Source organism: Pholcus phalangioides, unplaced genomic scaffold (genome assembly GCF_987345545.1).
Source record: "Pholcus phalangioides strain wild (caught in Gottingen) unplaced genomic scaffold, Ppha-v1.0 ptg000027l_1, whole genome shotgun sequence".
Classification (NCBI taxonomy): Eukaryota; Metazoa; Arthropoda; class Arachnida; order Araneae; family Pholcidae; genus Pholcus; species Pholcus phalangioides.
Window position 1 is genome coordinate 6543413 of NW_028301617.1, and position 19270 is coordinate 6562682.

Here is a 19270-nt window from a genome sequence, read left to right on the forward strand (position 1 = left end):
ATGTACCAATTCGTTAGGAGATCCACGGAGCAATATGGAAGAGGTACATGTGTGGTTTAGTATTAATAGACCCCCCAAGTCCACCCCCCTCGCTACGCTCTTGCAGTATACTCAATGGCAATAGGAGAAATGGCCTTCATTGACGTGCGGAGGCCTCGTTCTATAAATGGTGTTGCGTTGCCCCAGTTTTCTCTTTATACTAGGAGCAATTAAGAAATTACAAACCATTGTAAAGGAGTAAACGTCTGAAACGCATCGTTTTGGAACCAAAGTAAACATTTCAAAAATGGTTGAGGCCCACGAACCATTGTTGCCCATTTCGGGCACTTGTCCAGCTCTGACGAACTTTTAAAGTGGCCTATCGTTCAGTTTTTTTGGATGGTTTTGTATATGTGCAAAATTTGAAGATCGGTCAGAAATTTTAGATGTGCATGGAGAACATACAGGCAGACATATAGAAAATCAATTTTTATATATATAGATTTATCTTAATTCAATGAACATAACATCAAAGCAAAATATGAAGATGGCACTCATCGGTTATCCCTGCAGCAATTATACTTGGCTACTATTATCACAGGATTGCTTTGAAAGTAGCAACGTTCATTGTATTTAACGTCCCGTTATTTGCGATTGTTTTCGTTTTTTCATATTTGGCACCAAGTGCTTTGTTTCTTGTTTCTAAGATAATGTGAAGGGTAAAATGTCCTCTTTTTGGTTGCCAAAGGATTCCTAACTTTTTTTTTTGTGACTGCGGACAGGGCCAAGTGATTTTTCTGAGACCCCCTCCTGGCAAATTCTCGAAAATTTTAACTGGTTCTCATTTTTGTGAGGCACTGACTGGGGATAACCGATAAGTACAACAAGAATTATTGCACGAATCTTTCCAAAACAGAAATTGAAGACTGCACAGTTATAGCCACTTTTTGTCCGAGCGGATTCCAGCAAGAAACGTTCTTTGCACACCGACCGGTGTTCCCTTAGGTTCGAGTTCTTTGGACATGTTGAGGAATAGATTCCGATTACTCTGTATGAATTCCTTTATGGCTGTTCAGTTGACCACGTTTCAGAAACTTTCTACCACAAATCTCACAATCGAAGGGTTTTTGTCCTGTGTGAACCATATTGGGATACCTCAAAGAGGAATGACTTGAAAATGCTTTATATACTGCAAATAACACATTCATAAGGTTTTTCTCCCGTGTGAATTCTTCTGTGTGTGGCTAAATTATGTTTAAATAAAAATAATTTGCCACAAATTCGAATGAGTACTCTCATGACGGACTAAACTGCATTTGTATCCGAATCTTTTACTGCAAACCCCGCATTCAAAAAGCTTCTCTCCAGTGTGAGACATATTTCATGAGCCTTCAAACTAGACTGATTTGAAAATGCTTTATTGCAAGTGATGCATTCGTACGGCTTTTCTCCGGAATGAATCCTTTAGTGGATGTTTGAGTCCCCAAGAATGCAATAACGTTTAAGGCAAATTTCGCATTCGTACGGTTTCTCTCCCGTGTGACTTCTTTTTTGGATGTTCAAACAATCAAGCCTTGCGAACGTTTTAATGCAAAGAACGCATTTGTACGGTTTTTCTCCGGTACGAGTCCTTGTGTGGATACCAAGGTGTGTACGTTGTGAAAATCGCTTGCTACAATGAATGCACTCGTATGCCCCCCCCCCCCCCCCCGGTGTGAGTTCTTTCGTGCAAAATCAGAGAATTACATGAAAACGTTTTACTGCAAAAAAAAAAAACCACATTTACGTGTCTTCTTTCCGGTCTTCTGAGATTTGTTTTTCTCCATCGAGGAGGGTGAGGGATTATATTTTCAGCTTCTTTGAATTCTGTTTGGAAAATTCCTGATTCAGGTAAAACAGAAATTCCACGTTTTCCCACCATGAACCACAACACGAATAACAGACCCAGTGGCTTCTTGACGAACTTAAAAAAAAAAAAAGATTCCATTCAACTTTCACAAAATCACATCAGATGTCGATTCTGTCATTTATCCCTGATTGGAATTCCCATGAGAGGCACCTGCAGATAAAAATAGATACAAGGCATTTAAATAGATGATCCGAAAATAACTTTATCAAAATATGTCATGTGTGAGCACCAGTTTCCAAATATATTCAAACTTTTAGCGATTGCGTAACTTAATATAAGAGAGCGGCGCAAATTTTCTCTTCCAAAGTATTTGGTAAGCAGCAAATCATATTCTTCCTTACGCCTTCTGCACAAACACACACGGTACAAAAATTGTCGAGCCACTAACAACTTGGTTTATAAACGCATCCGTGTCTCAGGAATTGATGCCCACTTCACGCTTTATGACTACGAAGTAGTTTCACAGTCGTTCTAGGGCACCAGAGTACCCATGGACAGAGTACACCTGGGGTATTGGAAAACCCCTATTCAGAGGGGCCGCAAAATACTTAAGCCCATCTCTGGTCCGAAGATCACGTGATTTGCTTAATGTCATCGCAATTCCCGTTATTTTGTTATGGCAGCCAAAGGGAAATGAGGAAGGAACGGACTATTTATTTTTTTAATATAATTTTTGCAATTTGTTATTCCAGAATTAATGAGCTAACTATTATTCACTGGAATTCTTAGAATTATTCGTTTCTAATTCAATACATTACACAAGGGATGACCGGCAACTAAAAACCAAGGTATTAAGGGTCCAAAAACTTGCCGGAAAATTGGTTGCACTTAATCCATCTACCGTTTTAATTATGGTTTATAATAACTGCATTATATTATCCAAGTTAAATTGATTTCAAGCCCAAAATAAAGTATTTGAAGTCCCTCAGGTCAATTTCGAGGCCACCATAACCAGACGCGGGGCCCGAAGAGAAAATGGTCTGTGGGGTATGGTACCTTCGAATTGCGAATAATTACCGTTCATTTGATGTGTTATTTGGAACAATCACTATCATTTCTGTAGTTGATGCATAGCTACCGTGTTCTATTGTAAAAAAAATTTACTTTTTTTATATTCCCTCATACGTGGGCTGACCATATTTGCTCTAGAAAAATACGTGAGATTGAGCTTCTAAATACGGGAAAATAAGGGAGATCGTTAATCATCGCCAAAACTGATGGCAAAAGTAAGCGAAAACGCCAACTCGTGCTAAAATCACAGAAAAGTCGCCAATCGAGGAAAATGGAGTGCAACTTCAAATTACAGGGAATTTAAAAAAAAAACGGGACAAATTACCCTTATTTGTAGTCGTAATTATCGTAATGTAATTTCTGAGTTGGGAAGATAATTTTAATCTTTGATTTGAAGAACCACTTAGAAGAAAGGTTAGCTTCGTTGAAAATACGAGAAAAACCGGGACTGTCCCGGCAAATACAGGACGTATGGTCACTCTACTCATACGTATGCGGGACTCCTCTAAGAGTGGGACCTGTGTGGCCGCATTTGTCTCACCCCTGAGGGTGACTCTGGTCACAATTTAATCAAATAACAAAAACTAAAAAAATAAATAGGTAGCTATGTGGTTGTTTGCAGTGCATTTTATGGTGTAAAAAAGATAATCAAAACAACATGAGCCCTGTCTTCTCCTACCTCGCGTTGTGTGAGTCATGGGACAATCAATACACATACAATGCCGTCCAATACCTGAGCGAGACATATAACGTGCAGCATGAGGAGAAACAAATTTCTAATTTTCTTCCGCTTTTCTAAAAGTAGGCTGCGTTCATCTGAAACAAAATTATTCACGTCTAACATCACCCGGTCATAGCAAAGTTAATGTATGTGTCAACACCAAATTCCCTATCTCTCAGATCATTCATTCGAGTTTAAATGGGGCTGGAAGGACGGGGGGGGGGAATTTCTGGTTGATAATACTGAGAGCTGAGAAAAAATTTTAAAAAGCATTTCTTTTGATCTCAATGCTCAAAACATCCAAGTTTGCATATTATGGCCTCTGAAATGCACCAATGAACTTGAAACTATGTAAAAATAGGCATTTATGGGGCAGAAAAGGTTCAAAAAAGACATTTTTTCAGAAAAGCTTGAAAATAGGCAAAAATAGGCATTTATGGAATTTTGCCTGAACTTTTGGGCTCTAGTTATGACTTGCTTGCATTTGTCTAGTTTTCTCTCTCTATTATAGCACTACCAAGTTTCGAAAGGGCGTATAGGTTTGAAGTTGATTGCATTCACGCGCAAAGGATTACACTAAAGAGCAATTGAATTAGAAATACCTGTCTAGTATCGTGTAGCACCCGCCTTTCGGTCTGATGATGACGGCGATTCTGAACCAGAAACGTCCGGGAGCGTTCGTGAAGATTTTTGTGGATGAGGATTCACAGCCCGAACATCTCTGTCGACAGCGTCTCAAATATGCTCAAATGAATTGAAGTCTGGTGACCTAGCTGACCGGAGAATCATATTTACGTCTGTAGAGTGTGTGTTCCTCCAATCATTCGGATACAATGTGGGAGCGATGGCGCAGTGCATTGTGGTGTTGAAAGATAAGGCACAGTTTTGATGCTACAGCCACACAAACGGAAGAGAATGGTTCTCAAGGATCTCCCTGTACCGTTCCCTTGTGAAGAATGATGTAATACACATCAAAGATCCTATTTCAGTCCACGTAAACAGACAAGACTGTCACCAACTTGAACGGTATCCTGCTGGTATGAGGAATCCATCGCTTCATGCGGTTTGCGTCGTACTAGTACCCTGTCATCGACATGAACCAACGTGACTCTCAACTCATCCATCCAGGCAACGTTTTTCCATGTTTCTAGGGCCTAGTGGTGGCGTTCTTATGTCCCAGGCTAACCATTGCGCTTTGTGATGTGCAGCCATTAAAGTCAGTCATCCAAACAAGATGAGACTTGGCTATGTTACGTCAGGCAGTTTGATTTATATTTTTTTAGGTGAAGCAATTGCACATCGAGAATTACTCATCAGCGACTGAGCTTTCACATTTTGCTTCTTCTAGAAAAGAACAGAATCATCCAACATGACATGATGCAGCCAAGTCTCATCTTGCAGTTGGAGGACTCTACTCTTGCGGGACCATGGCGAGGAGACGATTCTGAATGGTATAGCTGCTTATCCTTTCACGTGAGACTGAATTCCCGCCGAAGCTAAATCGGCTCGGTTCAGTGTTGTTTTGTTTACCACGAGCAACGGTGGTGACAAGGTCTGTGCAGGCGGTACCACTTCAACGTCTGACTCTTCTTCCATGTCGCTCGCCTGCGGACGACTGTACGGCGTGGGGTGGCGAGGCGTTCGTGCTATCAAATCGATGGAAGGTGGATCAGCGGATGATGTTACCAGACGCTGTAGAAGAACTAGAAGAGTAGTAGACGCACTAGAATTAAATAGCTGAATGATTTGTCGCCCGGTGGCCAGCCTATCTTGAAGCGAGCTAGCCAATATCGACACCGCTTATCCACACGCTGTTGTCGACGGCAGTTGGCTGTGATTCTTTTACCCGAATCGATGTACTCTCGATAGGCCCTTGACACCATGAAACTTGAAAATCTCTATGTCTACACAGCTTCCTAGATGGAGTGATCCATGCAATGGGCTCCGACAATTTTCCCCCCATGATCAAATGCACTTACTCATGCACTCAAATGCACTTTCTTTTGTCTTGCTCATAGTACGTTCAACTATGACTGCTTCTGTGAACAAATTTTCTTATAAAGCATAGCGCTTTTTACGTCATGTTTGTGTCAGTCACGTGCTATCCACAGTGCCTCTTTTACATACCGCCAGCTGTCTCTAATTCGATTGTTTCTGAGAGTATATACCATATCGAAGAGAGGGGGGGGGGTATGTTTTTAGGAAGGCGGAAGCAAATGTCTTTTACAGAACCATCCATGACTGTTCTTAGGGCCTCTGTTTCGAGTCCACTGGCCTGTTCAGATGAGTAGAACCTGAACATGATCTCCTATGAACGGCAGATTTCCCCAGAATGGGTTCTCTCGTGTGCTTTTAAATTGTTCAAACGAGGAAATCTTTTCTTGCAAAAAGAACACTCATAAGGTTTCTCACCAGTATGAATTCGCTTATGGCTCTTCATGTCGTCATTTCTTGAAAATTTCTTAAGGCAAATATCGCATTGAAAAGGTTTTTCGCCAGTGTGAGTTCTTTTGTGCCTGGTAAGATTGATGGAATCGGAGAATGATTTGCTACAAACGTCGCATTTGTAGGGCTTTTCTCCCGTATGAATCCTTTCGTGTACTTCTAAACTAGTCGAATGCGAAAACCTTCTCCCACAAACGAAACATACATAAGGTTTCTCTCCGGTGTGGATTCTGATGTGTGTGTTCAATCGATCAGACTTGTTGAACTTCTTACGGCAAATGGCGCATTCGAAGGGCTTATCACCTGTGTGAATCCTTTCGTGCGTCGTCAGAGCTGATTGGCGCGTGAATCCCTTATTACAAATAACACATTCGAAAGGTCTTTCCTTTGTGTGAGTCCTTCTATGTCTAACCAAAGCGTTTCTCTCTCTGAATGGTTTACCACAAATTTCACAGACGAATGGTTGTTCTAGAGAGTGAAGCCTCCCGTGACGGCTCAAACTGTAACTGTGTGTGAATTTTTTACCGCAAATCGAGCATCCAAAAAGTTTCTCTCCGGTGTGAACCCTTTCGTGCGTCTTCAGATCACCCTTTTGCGAAAATGCTTTGTTGCAAATGGCACATTCGTACGGTTTTTCCCCCCTGTGAATTCTTTCATGTCTGTTTAATGTACCAATCGTGGAAAAGCTTCTATGGCAAGTACAACATCGATACGGTTTTTCTCCGGTATGAGTCCTCTCGTGTACCTTCAGACGAGAACAACTCGGAAATGTTTTGTCGCAAAAATTACATTTGTTCTTCGCCGCATTGGCACGCACTCCAGTCTTCCCAGTTGTTTTGGATTTGTTTTCATCCATATTTGGAATCTTACAGTTTCTTCAGCAAGAGTTTGACACTCTCGATCAAATTTGTTTGTTGCACTGTCAACCTTGTTGTCTTCTATCATGAATTGAAACATATATCGCACACTCGAAACACATCAAGTACTCGTCAATCAATTAGAAAGAAAACATTATTTGATTCCATCGCCAGCTCAATCGACAGTCCTCCATCTCGTCATCTTTCTTCAAATTCTGATCAAAACCATCGAATAACCTGCAGAGAAGAATAAAACTCAATGTAAAAAATCCCAAAATTTATTCATATTTTTTCTTTAATTGCCAAATTAAATTGTTTACTCCGGCGTAAATTACGGTAGAATTACCGACTAAAGGAGTTGAGCTATTCGATTCTGTTCACAAGCAAAAAACTCACTGCGACTCAACAACTGAAACTGGTGGTCCATTGTTGAAGCACAGTTTCCTACCAATTTTGCGATTTCAAACTTCCTCATCTTTCAACATACTTACACAGTGTATGCCAATGCCCCTGTGTCAAGTCATTCCACAGCCCAAAATCTCTTCATGTAATGCTCATCAAAATTTCAAACAGTCAGAATCTGGTCTATCCATCAACAGGCCTGAAACCCCCATTTAGACAAAATCTTTTATAGACGTCTTATTAACCAACCTACGTAGAATAATAAAATAACGTGGCAGCATAAATCTTTGAAACTTTCTGTCCGTTGCTACCAGTTTTATATGAGGACTAGTTTTCGATTAACTGACAGATCGACTGCGCTAGCATGGGAGTCAAAGCCATTGAAACAATGGATGTCGTCACAGTTGCAAAACTGAAGATCGCAATTGAAAACTTCTGTACACATCGTTGTCTCCGCTCATTACAACCTTATTTAGAATTGTGTTCACAAACGTTTATACTATATCTCATTCTTGTTGCAGCTATACCAGCAAGTTCTCTAGTAACTGTTCACTGCGCAAGTTGACACGTCCTTATTAGGAAGGTGGTTCATTATAATCTGAAGAAGAACCAGAACGTGCTAAGCTTTATATTAGCATACTATAAACATTAAATTTTATTCCTTCTTGAATATTTGAATATGATTGCAGCATGGGCTAATGAATGGAGTATGAAGTTTAACGTTAACAAGTACATGGTCGTTCATTTTGGTTCGAACAATTCTCGTTTTACTTACGAGTGGAATGGTATTACTATCTCGGATGCAACTAGGGTGACCGATTTGGGAATTCTCAATGACGAGCGGCTTAGGTTTTCTGAACAATATTCAGCGGTGGTCAAAAAATCGAATAGAATGCTCGGTTTCATTCTTCGCGTGCTCCTAAAGAAACTCTTCCACTTTTCCGGGTCTTAGTTCGTCCTGGGTTGGAGTATGCCAGTAGGTTTTAGAGACCATTCTTATAGAGGGATTTGGTCGAGGAGTTGCGGAGAAGAGCTACGCCAGCTCTTGATGGCACACGGGGCTTAAACTGTGAAGAAAGAATATTTCTTGAATATGTTCACATTTGAGGAACGCTGGTGTCGGGGGGGATATCATCGAAATGTTTAAAATTTTCAACGTGATGGATAGAATGGACTATGAGTTATTAATACACCGTCATTCAACTGCTTCAACAAGGGGACACCAGTATCGTTTAGTAAAGGAAACTCCAAGTTGTGTGTCACAGGGAGTTTTTCTCCAATAGGGATATAAATAAATGGAACAGCTTACCTTCGGGGTTGTGAATTCTAACACACAATTGATACGTTTAAAAAGAAGTATGGAAGGCATAATGGAATAAATCGAGAAGCTATCCATACTTAGATAAGACAACCATAACCTTGGTTAAGGAAACGAAAAGAGTACCAAATGAAAACCATTCGAGATACCGAAGCCGCGCAGCTGGTTGGTGGCGCAGAGAAATAATCCTACTGTTTCTGTAGCTTTGCGTGGGCCGCAGCAAGCGCAATGAAAGCAAGCCATAAATGATAAATTTGACGCCTTAACGCAGGAAAAAGCATGGGAAATCGTCGATAGACCAAGAAAGGAAAAGGTGATTGGATGCAAGTGGGTACTGAAATTGAAGTACAAACCTGACGGAAGTGTGGAAAAATACAAAGCAAGGCTCGTCGCTAAAGGTTGTTCTCAAGTACTCCTGAAGTGGTCTTTGCAGAAAATTATTCTCCAGTGGCAAGGCTGATTTCAATCAGAACCGTAATTGCCCATGCAGTTGAAAATGGTCTCACATAATCATCAACTTGTGATGGTGTATGTGGATGGTGATTTAAATGAAGAAATCTATATGGAAAAATTCCTGATCCGAGACAAATTGAGTGCTGATAAAGTGTTTCTGCTAAAACGATCACTTTATGGACTGAAACAATCCGGACGACAGTGGCAAGTATGTGCGTGTCAATAAAACGTCGACCACAGAAACAATCATCATTGTTTATGTTGTTGAGCTAATCGTTTTCAGAAAATTCCAAAGAGAACTATGAAATCATTAGAGATAATCTGGCAAATTCTTTTAAAACGAAGGATCTTGGTAATTATTGTACGAGTTTGAACAAAACAAGGACTCTATCAAGATGTCTCAAAAGAATTACACCAAGGATATCCTGGTGTAGCCAGGCCACCGATGTAGAGCGGCATCAAGTTGACCAGAGAGAGATGTGTCCCAAAAATGATGTGGAAAAATCCGAAATGAAAGACGTTCCGCACCGAAGTCTGATTGGTTCTCTGATGTATCTGTCTGTGACAACTAGACCCGACATCACTCATGCTGTGAATTTTCTCAGCCAATTCAACAACCACCCCGGAAAATGTCATTGGATTGCAGCGAAGAGAATCCTGAGGTACCTCAAAGGCACTAAGGATCAAGGTCTCACATAGAAGCGCTCGGGAAAGCCATTGACTGAGTATGCGGATGTCGACTGGGTTTCAGACATCAAGGACGGAAGGTCATACTATGGATACGCGTTCACATTCGCTGTAGGAGCCGTGACTGGGGAATCGTGAAAACAACGAAGTGTCGCGTTATCATCGAAAAGAGAACTGAAAGCGGCGAAAGAGACTGTGCTGTGTATTTGAAAAAATTTCATCCGTGAACTGTCCCCAAGTTCAATGACTGCATCTGTGTTTTGTGCCAATCAGTCAGCAGCGAAGTTTCTGAAAAAAACCTGTATTTCATGCTAGAAGCAAGCATATTGACATACGTTACCATGATGTTCGCGAAATTTATGAAAATGGTGTTATCGATGTAAAATATTCAGATTCTTTGGATATATGCTGGCTAACATGCTCACCAAAGGATTTGATAATCAAAATTGCTGTAAGCTGCTGGGATTACGTTCTGTATAATGTACATTGTTACGAAGATTGTGTAAATAGTCGTCATTTTATTTACCTGTAAATAATTGTTAGCGCATTTTGTTGAAAATCGCCCTTCCTCAAAGTCAGTAATGTCCTGTTCCCGAAAGAGAAATGTGAAGGTGCAACGTGAAGCATTCAGATTCTTCTGGAGGGTTAAGTGACGGACTCGCGATGCGAGGATCCGGGTTCGAACCCCACAGTGGTGGTCGGCTGAAGTTGGTTTTCTGTGGTTCCCAACTTCAAGGCGCAAATGCGAGCCGATCTCCCCGTTAAAAAGTCTCGCCACAGAGAGCAACAGTCCTACAACGATAAATCATTCAATCATAACACTTCACTCATAGTTAGAAAAACAGATGGCAGCACTACACATAACAAGCATTACAGAGAAACAAAAAACTTCACGTCAGGTTTCACTACACGTACGCGCACATTCCCGCATGTACCGATTCGTTGGGAGTTCCGCGGGGGGGGGGTTGTGTGGGCGGGGTGTATGTGTGGTGTACAAGTATTAGGTAGGGCCCCCAAAAAATGGCTCGGGGATCCATGATGTTCTTAAGTCAGCCACCTCGTTGGGCAATTTGCCGGTTGTGGCGTTGTATTTGTATATTTGTAATTTTCCACCCGACAAGTAGCGCCAGCAATTTGGTACTATAAAATAAAATTCTCTCGAATATTCTTTTTCTCGGAGCTTCTACCGTTAAAAAGTGATACCATCACAAGAGAGGAGTCAGTTGATGGACTTTATCCTCAATGCGAGAACCTTATTTGTAGTTCGATATCTTTAGTTAGCGTGTATCTCTGTTTGTGGATGACTATAGAAATTGCTGTTCCGTGAGTGCTGCGAATTGTTTCATCCTCTGCTCATTTCAAAGACTTGTGTGAGACATTTATCCGGAACAATATCTTGAAACTTTGTATTGAATTTCATGTCCATTGAATTTTATGCCTGTTACATTGCATGCTTACTGCATTGTGACACAAAATTGTATTGCATTGATTGTTACATGTATAGGGGGTTATGTATATGAGTATATTTTGAATTGTGTGAAATTTGCTTTGCATATGTTGTAAAAGAAAACTTTACATGAAGAGGGAGATTATTTAGATATTTACTATAAGCTTTTCTTTTTTCACCCTCATCCCTCCTCTGAAGTTCAGTTGTGGCGGCACTGTTACAACGAGCGAAAGTAGGTTTTTCCCCCACCAGGCTTAGTAAGTTGCTGTTAATGTTCATGTTAATCTCTATTTTACATTAAATGTTTATTTTGTTATTTAATTGATGAGTGGTTCATGCTTTCAAACAACATCTCAGCTTAAATCTTCAATAGTTAATAATTTATTCAAATAGTATAATTGTTCGAAATTTACTTCAATAGTGATTGTTCGAAATTTCAAGCAGTAATTGTTCAGAATTTATTTCAATAATAATTGGTAAATAATTTATTCAAATAGTAATAGTTAGAAATTTGTTTAGGGGTCATTCAAGTATTACGTCAGCATCGTGGGGGGGGGGGTTGAAGGTTGCTTACGTCATCAACCACCCTTTTTGAAGATATGAAATATTCTAAGCTACTGACGAATTTTTGCTGACGGGGGGGGGGGGGTGTCAAAATGGCTAAAAATCTGCTTACGTAAGGGACCATCCAAGTGTTACGTAAGCAGATTTTCAGCCATTTTTGACTCCCACCCTCTTGTCAGCAAAATTTCGTCAGCAGCGAAGAATACTTCATATTTTCAAAAAGGGGTGGTTGATGACGTATATAACAACCTTCAAACCCCCCTTGTCATCAAATCCGAAACCCCCCTCTCTCGATGCTGACGTAATACTTGAATGGTCCCTTAAATAGTAATTGTTCAGAATTTATTTTGATAGTAATTTGCATAATTGCTACATAATATCTCTTTATTATTATGGAATATAGAAAAGTTTTTTTAAATAAAACGTATAAATTTGCGACACCAAACGCGTATCTTGTAAAAAGTAATTACTTTATGGAGATAATAGATGGCAGCACAAGGATTTCGAAGTAGCAGCTCTTGTTTTCGTAATAATAGTAGTACATGGAAGAGAAGTAGTGTCATGGAGAAAATTTCTTACCTCTGAATTGAGATCGATATTCTCCCGCCAGCTGGAATCTGTTGAATGAAAACCTCGAGTGAAAGAACGAGTGATCAGTGCTATCTCTCTTGAATGGCCTATTGTAATTGTAGTTGCAGCCAAAAAAAATCATTGAGAATCGACCACTTTCTCGTCGACGACGTGACCGAAATTGATTTTCAAAATGGAAGCCGTTTTTTTCTCATGGTTTTCCTCCCCGCGATCTACTTTTTCCCGTTTCACCTACCTATCGTCACTCGGCATGACGTCATCGACGTGTGTAAATGTGAACGCTGGCTATAGGAGATAAATATGTGTACATTCATCCTTCTAGACCCTGGAACTTTTCCCAACCCCACATCGTCTGCAATCATCACAAAATTTGTTAATCGCGACAGTACCCAATTGTTCAGATGAAATATGTTGTAAAAATTGTTTTTTTTTTTCTTTTTTGACTCAAAATAAAGAGTTCCGGACTTTGCCACGATGCTGGGCTGGAAGAGATCTCGGCAACGGGATAAGTCCAGTGGCAGAGTTCTGGCGTTCATTCATTCAGCTATGGGATATATACTGCTCAGCTTTTCTCAACTGAATTCTTTCTGAATTCAAAGACTAGTAAAATATTTGAAACGATTCGATGGACCTGTAACACAAAAAGTGTCAATGCCTTGGTATAGTTATAACTAGGCTGACAATATTTTCTCAAGGAAGATACGGGATATTGGACTTCGAAATACGGGACGTCGCCAAAAATGATGCCAAAACTAAGCAAAATTGCTATCTCGTGCTAAAATCCACAGAAAAGAAAAGTCGCCAATCGCGGGAAATGAAGCGCCACTGTATATTGCAGTGAATTAAAAAAACACACGACAGAAATATGTGAGATGAATATTCTTATTTCTAGTCGTGAATTATCATAATGTAATTTCTGAGTTGGGATAATTTTAATCGTTGATTTGAAGAATAAAATTAAGAAAAAAAAGTCAAGTTGGCTTCGTTGAAAATACGTGAAAAACGGGGACAGTTTTGCAAAAAAGTCGGGACAACCAGAAAAAACCGGGATTGTGCCGGGAAATACGAGACGTATGGTCACCCAAGTTATAACGGAACAGTACCTAGATGGCACCCACCTACTGAAAACAAAACGCCAAACGCTAGACACACACAAGTGCACTCTTAAGTTTCAGCAACAACGTTAGGTCAACCATTTCGCATGATTTGTATGAATGAGAAGATGGCCATCAGAATCATTTTCTTCAAATTTAATCAGAAGATATTATTGAAAGAGCTAAGGGTTTTTTTTTCTTCGCAACCGAAAACCAATCAGAAGGAAGAGAGAATGATTTAGTAGGATATAAAAAAAAAGTCTTCTGGAATATTCACGGATGTGAACAGTGGCTTTTTGAATGTTTACAGTGGAACTTCAGTTAACGGGTGAAAATTTTGAGCAAATTTTGATTCGGTAAATGAGCTATGACTCGCATTACGAGCAAAAATTTTGCGCTTTGTTTATTTTGTTTCACGTTAAGGCGCGTATACACTAGCGCGCCGATCGTGCAACGCACGACCCCCTGCAGCGGTTCTAATCCGCTCGTGGGTACACAAACTTCCTTTGTGTTCCTTTCTTTCCTTTGTGTTCGTTGAAAAACCCGATTTCAGGTGGGTCCAGTGAAAACAGCTCAAGAATCGTTCACAACACCGTACAAATTACTGAACAACCTTTTTTTGCGAATGCTTTCATCGCAAGATCCGATCACTAGTGTATACGGGCCTTTATCACAACTGAGCCGAGGGTTTTCACTTTCGTCCATACACGTATTATGCAATTATAAGTAATATTCTTCCCAACAGTCTCCGGTCAGCATACTTCACTCGAAAAATTAACACACACATGCGATTGTGTGACTGTTTACGATAACAGTAGATGTAACATTGTAACCACGCTTAAAGTTTTTTTTAATACTGCTCTGAAAACTGTGGGCTGATTGCATTAATTGGAAGTTATTTTGAGGGGCTAGCTCATGAACCGGAACCACCAGTTGTCGAGGAGATTGTGTCTTTGGCGAAGACCATGGACTGGATGTGAATGACATTCAAGAATTAGCGGAGAAACGGGGCCAAGAGTTGACTACAGACAAACTGATGGATTCCCCCATTGCGCGCAACAACAAGAGCTTAAGGACATTATCTTGTCTGCGGGAAGAGAAATTAAGGATTTCTAACTTCAAATGAGATTACAGAGATTTGTAGAATGTGCGAAATTTTGTAAAAAATGAAAGCTGAAGCAGTGCGAGTAATCAATCTTGCCAACGACAATGTAATTTCCCATTTCCGAGAAAACCTAAAAAAGAAGGCAAAAGCAAGTACTGTATCATTGAATAGGTTCTTTTTCAAATTCACAGAATGAATAGGTTTGCAGACGATAGTGAGAGCGCAAAACGTTCTAAAACGATATTTCTCCTCTCTCTCGTTTAGACTCAATTTAATTTGTAAGCATTATTGTGTGTGTATTGTACGTTAATTTATGGTGTTATTGTATTTATTTATCATGAGATAAATAATACTGTAGTCATTATATATTATTCTGTGGGGTCTGCCGTCAAGTAAAAACCCAGCAGATCAGATGGAAGCACAGATGCTGGCAGATAAGAATAAGGAAAAAGTATTTTCTCTCTGTGAGGACACCACCAATCTACAAACGTTTATAGGAGTTCGCCTTGTACCGTCGACTTGCTCGTTCTTTGTAAATATGTTTAATAAATAATTGTATTCATAATCGTACCGCTCTCGCTCCAGTGGTGACAACAGGACCCGAAACAAGCACCATCGACGCCAGGACTTGTGGACAATTTGTGGAGCCAATTCACGAAAGGGACTCACATCGTACGTCGCCATCGTCCAAGGTTTTTGCCGACAATATGGATGTTTACGACAATCGCACCTTGCGGACACTTACGTGACTATCGCTGAGCGATCTTGAAAAGCTAAAGTCCCAATTTCGGGATATTCGGGAGAGCCGTCAAAACCTTGTATATAGGAACTGTAAATTCTCGCTGTAATCGAGGCCCTCGCATATATCATTTCATTACGAAACTATGTATATTGCATCGCATTATAATTTCGCTATCAGCAATATGTCTGTCACTAACGCCGAGGACGCCGCTGCTCAAATCGATCGTATAAGTCTAAAAACGCCACCTTTTTGGCGTCAGATCATTACTTTGTAGTTTGCACAAGTCGAGACATCGTTTCTTTTATCGGGTATCACGAGAGACGAAACTAAATATGCCTCGCTCATCGCCTCAATCGACGCGGATACTTCATCTCACGTTTCTGATTTCGTTTTTCACACAACCTCCGGAAATGAATAAATACGAGGCATTGAAATGAAGATTAACCTCAGAATTTGCTGATTCCGAAGGCACACGAATACGTGAACTTTTGGGACACTTACAGTTGGGCGACAACAAACTGTCATTTCTGCTCCGTCAAATGCGGGAAATGGCACGGGACAAAATCGACGACGAGTTTTTGAAGAACCTATGGCTCAAGCGGTTGGCTTACGACCATTCAATCTATTCTTTTCGCCTCCACCGAGGAGTTGACGCAGCTTGTCACGCTAGCAGATAAAATCCACGAAGTTGTCGTAGAGCCACGAGCGTCGTATTCTCTCTCGACTGGTAACGAATCTTCAAATGCTGTTGCCGCGATCTCGCCTCTCATAACGTACTTGCAAAAACACGTTTCCAAATTGGCAGAACAGATTAATCAGCTAAAATTTCGATGCTCACGATCGACCTCCCGCGACCGACGTTTATTTTATAGAAGCTCCAATATGTCGCAACAGTTACGTCAAAATTTCGCATCGGTACCGAACGACGGACAATGTTATTATCATACCCGTTTCGGACATTCAGTTACCAAATTCAGAGAGCCTTGCACTTCTCGAAATCGGGAAACGAGTAACAGCTGCCACTCAGCAGCCAGTGGGTGGTAATTTACCTTTTCCATAAGTCACAGGCTACACGTTTACGACAGGACCACGAATCGTCGATATTTGATCGATACTGGCAGTGACGTATCATGCGTTCCGGTAGGTCGCAACTCGAAAAATCACAATACCGATCCACTCGAACTGTGTATGGCGCAAATCAATCCAAAATCAAAACTTATGATACCGAACATGGGTTGAGAAAGTGCTTCATGTGGAACATTATCGTCGTGCAAGTAGCCGTTCCCATAATTGATGCTGATTTTCTTCGACATTTCTGGATCTTGGTCGACTCTATCACCAACCTCAGTATCTCCGGCATATATCTCAAGCTTATTCCCGGTCTACTGTTCATGTGATTGACGACTCCTCTCACTACCATACAATTTTGAAGGATTTTTCAGAGTTAATTAATCCATCTGAAACTTTTCGCTTTGTTAAACACAACACCGTCCATTATATTCAGACCACTGGCCCGCCATACACAGCCGGCCTCTAAGGTTGAATCCACAGGTGCTTGATACAGTTAAAAAAGAATTCGAGTAGCGGTATTCTGGTAGAGCAGGGCATCTGCAGGCCTTCCAAAAGTTCTTTGGCCTCTTCATTACACGTTGTGCCGAAAGCTAATGGTGCAATTCGTCCTGTCGGAGATTATCGCGGACTGAATGAAACTGACCGTTATCCGATACCTCATCTCCAGGACTTTTCACACGCTCTCCATGGTATGAACATTTTTTACGAGCATACCTCGCCATTCCAGTCAACGAACCGGACATTCCAAAATCACCACTCCTTTTGGACTGTTCGAGTTTCCGTTCCTCAATTTCGGTCTGCGCAACGCTGCGCAGTGTTTTCAACGTTTCATCAATGGAATTCTCCGTGATGTTCCGAACTGTTTCGCTTACCTAGGTGACATACTCGTTTTTTCAGCCGATGAAGATTCGCATGTATCCCATCTCCAACAATTGTCAGAATTTTCGTTCCTCGGCCATAAGGTTCCCGCAGCCGACACTAGATCTTTACCCGAAAAAGTACAAGTTATCCTAGACTACCCGTTGCCGAAGACCAAAGATCTGAGACAATTTCTAGGACATTTAAATTTTTATTGAAGGTTCTTCCCACACGCTGCACACAAACAAGCCAGATTAACTGCTTTTCTCAAAGGCTCTAACAAAAACGAAAAAAAATGACACACCTTGGACAGAAGATCGACAGGCGTTCACAGAATGATGATCGTATGACCGAGAATTGGCTGTTACGAAACATTTCCAATTCATCCTTCAGGGAAGGAAATTTTACGTACTCACTGACCATAGGCCATTAACGTTTGTCTTCAATCAAAAACTCCTCCTCGACAGACACGACAACTTTTGTTCATTTCACAATTTACGATTGACATTCGTTACGTGAAAGGTTCTGACAATCAGGTTTCGCTCTCTCCCGAATAAATGCAATCGAACGTTCCAGCCAAATCGATTACGAAGCAATTGATCAAACACAGACGACCGATCCAGAGTTGCAGACGAATTCTTCATTGCTGCTTCAGAAGCTTCTCTTATCTGGAACTTCAGCCGAAGTTTTATGCGACATTTCCGACGGAAGAATAAGACCGTGTATACCAAAGGACTTTCGAGTACAAGGCTTCAAGGTAACTTATGGACTGTCGCATCCAGAAGTGAAAGCAACGCACAACGACTAAACGCTTCGTCTGGGCGTCGGTCGTAAAACATAGGTGACATTATGCATATCATGTTAACGGACGAAAGTGCAGCGTCACACGGTCAGCGACTCCGGAGCATTCTTCTGCCGAACGCAAGGTTCCACGACTTCCACCAAGCCAGGGCAAACGATACGCAATAACGATGATTGACACGCTGGCCGGAAGTAGTGTTTGTCGCAGATATCTCGGAGGAAATCGATGCAAGATCTTTTGTGTCAACTTATCACTTAAATGACCCAGGACACAGTTCCAGAACACTTAAGCGCTCTGTGACACATTTAGAGATTACTTGAGTGACATGTGACGTAGTTTTAGAGCATTTAAGTGGCCCCCAGCGCTGTTCTACATCACTCAAGTTACCAACGGCACATTCTCAGATTATTTAAATGATCCACGGCATATAATTACGGATCATTTGTGTGATGCGTGGCACAGTTCCAGAGCACTTAAGTGACCCGGACACATTTCCTGATCACTTGGATCCGCGAAACATTTAGAGATCACCAAAGTGGTTCTGTAGGGTACTTATCAATAGGAGGGAATGTTACTTCAAGCGCCGACAAACTAGCGGAAGGTTTTTCTCGTTTTTGGCCCACCGAGTAAGATACCATTAAAAATATTTCATAAAGGGTGGTTGATAACGTAAGCATTACCCCCCCCCCTTGTCATCAAAAGTCAGGGAACCCCCCATCGATGTTGACGTAATACTTGAATAGCCCCTTTCCCGATTCGGCGTACCTAGCAGAATCACCACCGACAGAGGTCAACGGCTCGAGGCACAGTTGTTGCGCAGCTGCTAGGAATACAAGTACTTCGAACGACATCATTTCATCCTCGAGGCAACGGCCTAGTCGAAAAAATTAATCGGCCACTGAAGTGCCAACTCACTGACCGATGGGTGGATGTCTTACCAATTGTTCTCCTTGGCCTCCATTCAACCTATCGACCCGAAATCAAGGCCACATGTGCAGAACTGCTCTATGGTGCCATACTGCGGTCGCCCGCAGAGTTCTTGGTTCCGAGTAGCCTACGGATCCACTAACATTCCCAGCACAACTAGCGAGCACCATGCGTTATATTGCGCCCCGTTCCTACTGCTAACCACAATGAACTGAACGTCTTCATTCATCCAGCACTACAGACATTGTGCGCAGAGATGCCGTGAAACCTCCGCTCCAGCGCAGCTA

The 19270-nt window shown here is 41.2% G+C and overlaps 1 protein-coding gene across 1 annotated transcript; it reads right to left on the reverse strand.

The window, feature by feature from the left end:
* Window positions 1–1689: 1689 nt before the first annotated feature.
* Window positions 1690–12817, reverse strand: LOC149068280 (uncharacterized). The gene is made up of 3 exons (XM_089251772.1): window positions 12373–12817; window positions 4223–7159; window positions 1690–2038 (listed from the first exon to the last, which is right to left on the reverse strand). The coding sequence occupies exon 2, from the start codon at window positions 6919–6921 to the stop codon at window positions 5929–5931; it is 993 nt and encodes a 330-aa protein (XP_089107898.1). The 5' UTR covers window positions 6922–7159; window positions 12373–12817; the 3' UTR covers window positions 1690–2038; window positions 4223–5928.
* Between the last annotated feature and the right edge of the window lie 6453 nt (window positions 12818–19270).

Bases quoted from the DNA above. Each gene is read 5' to 3' on its own strand.
- LOC149068280 (XM_089251772.1), bottom strand. From the start codon at position 6,921: ATGGATGAAAACAAATCCAAAACAACTGGGAAGACTGGAGTGCGTGCC.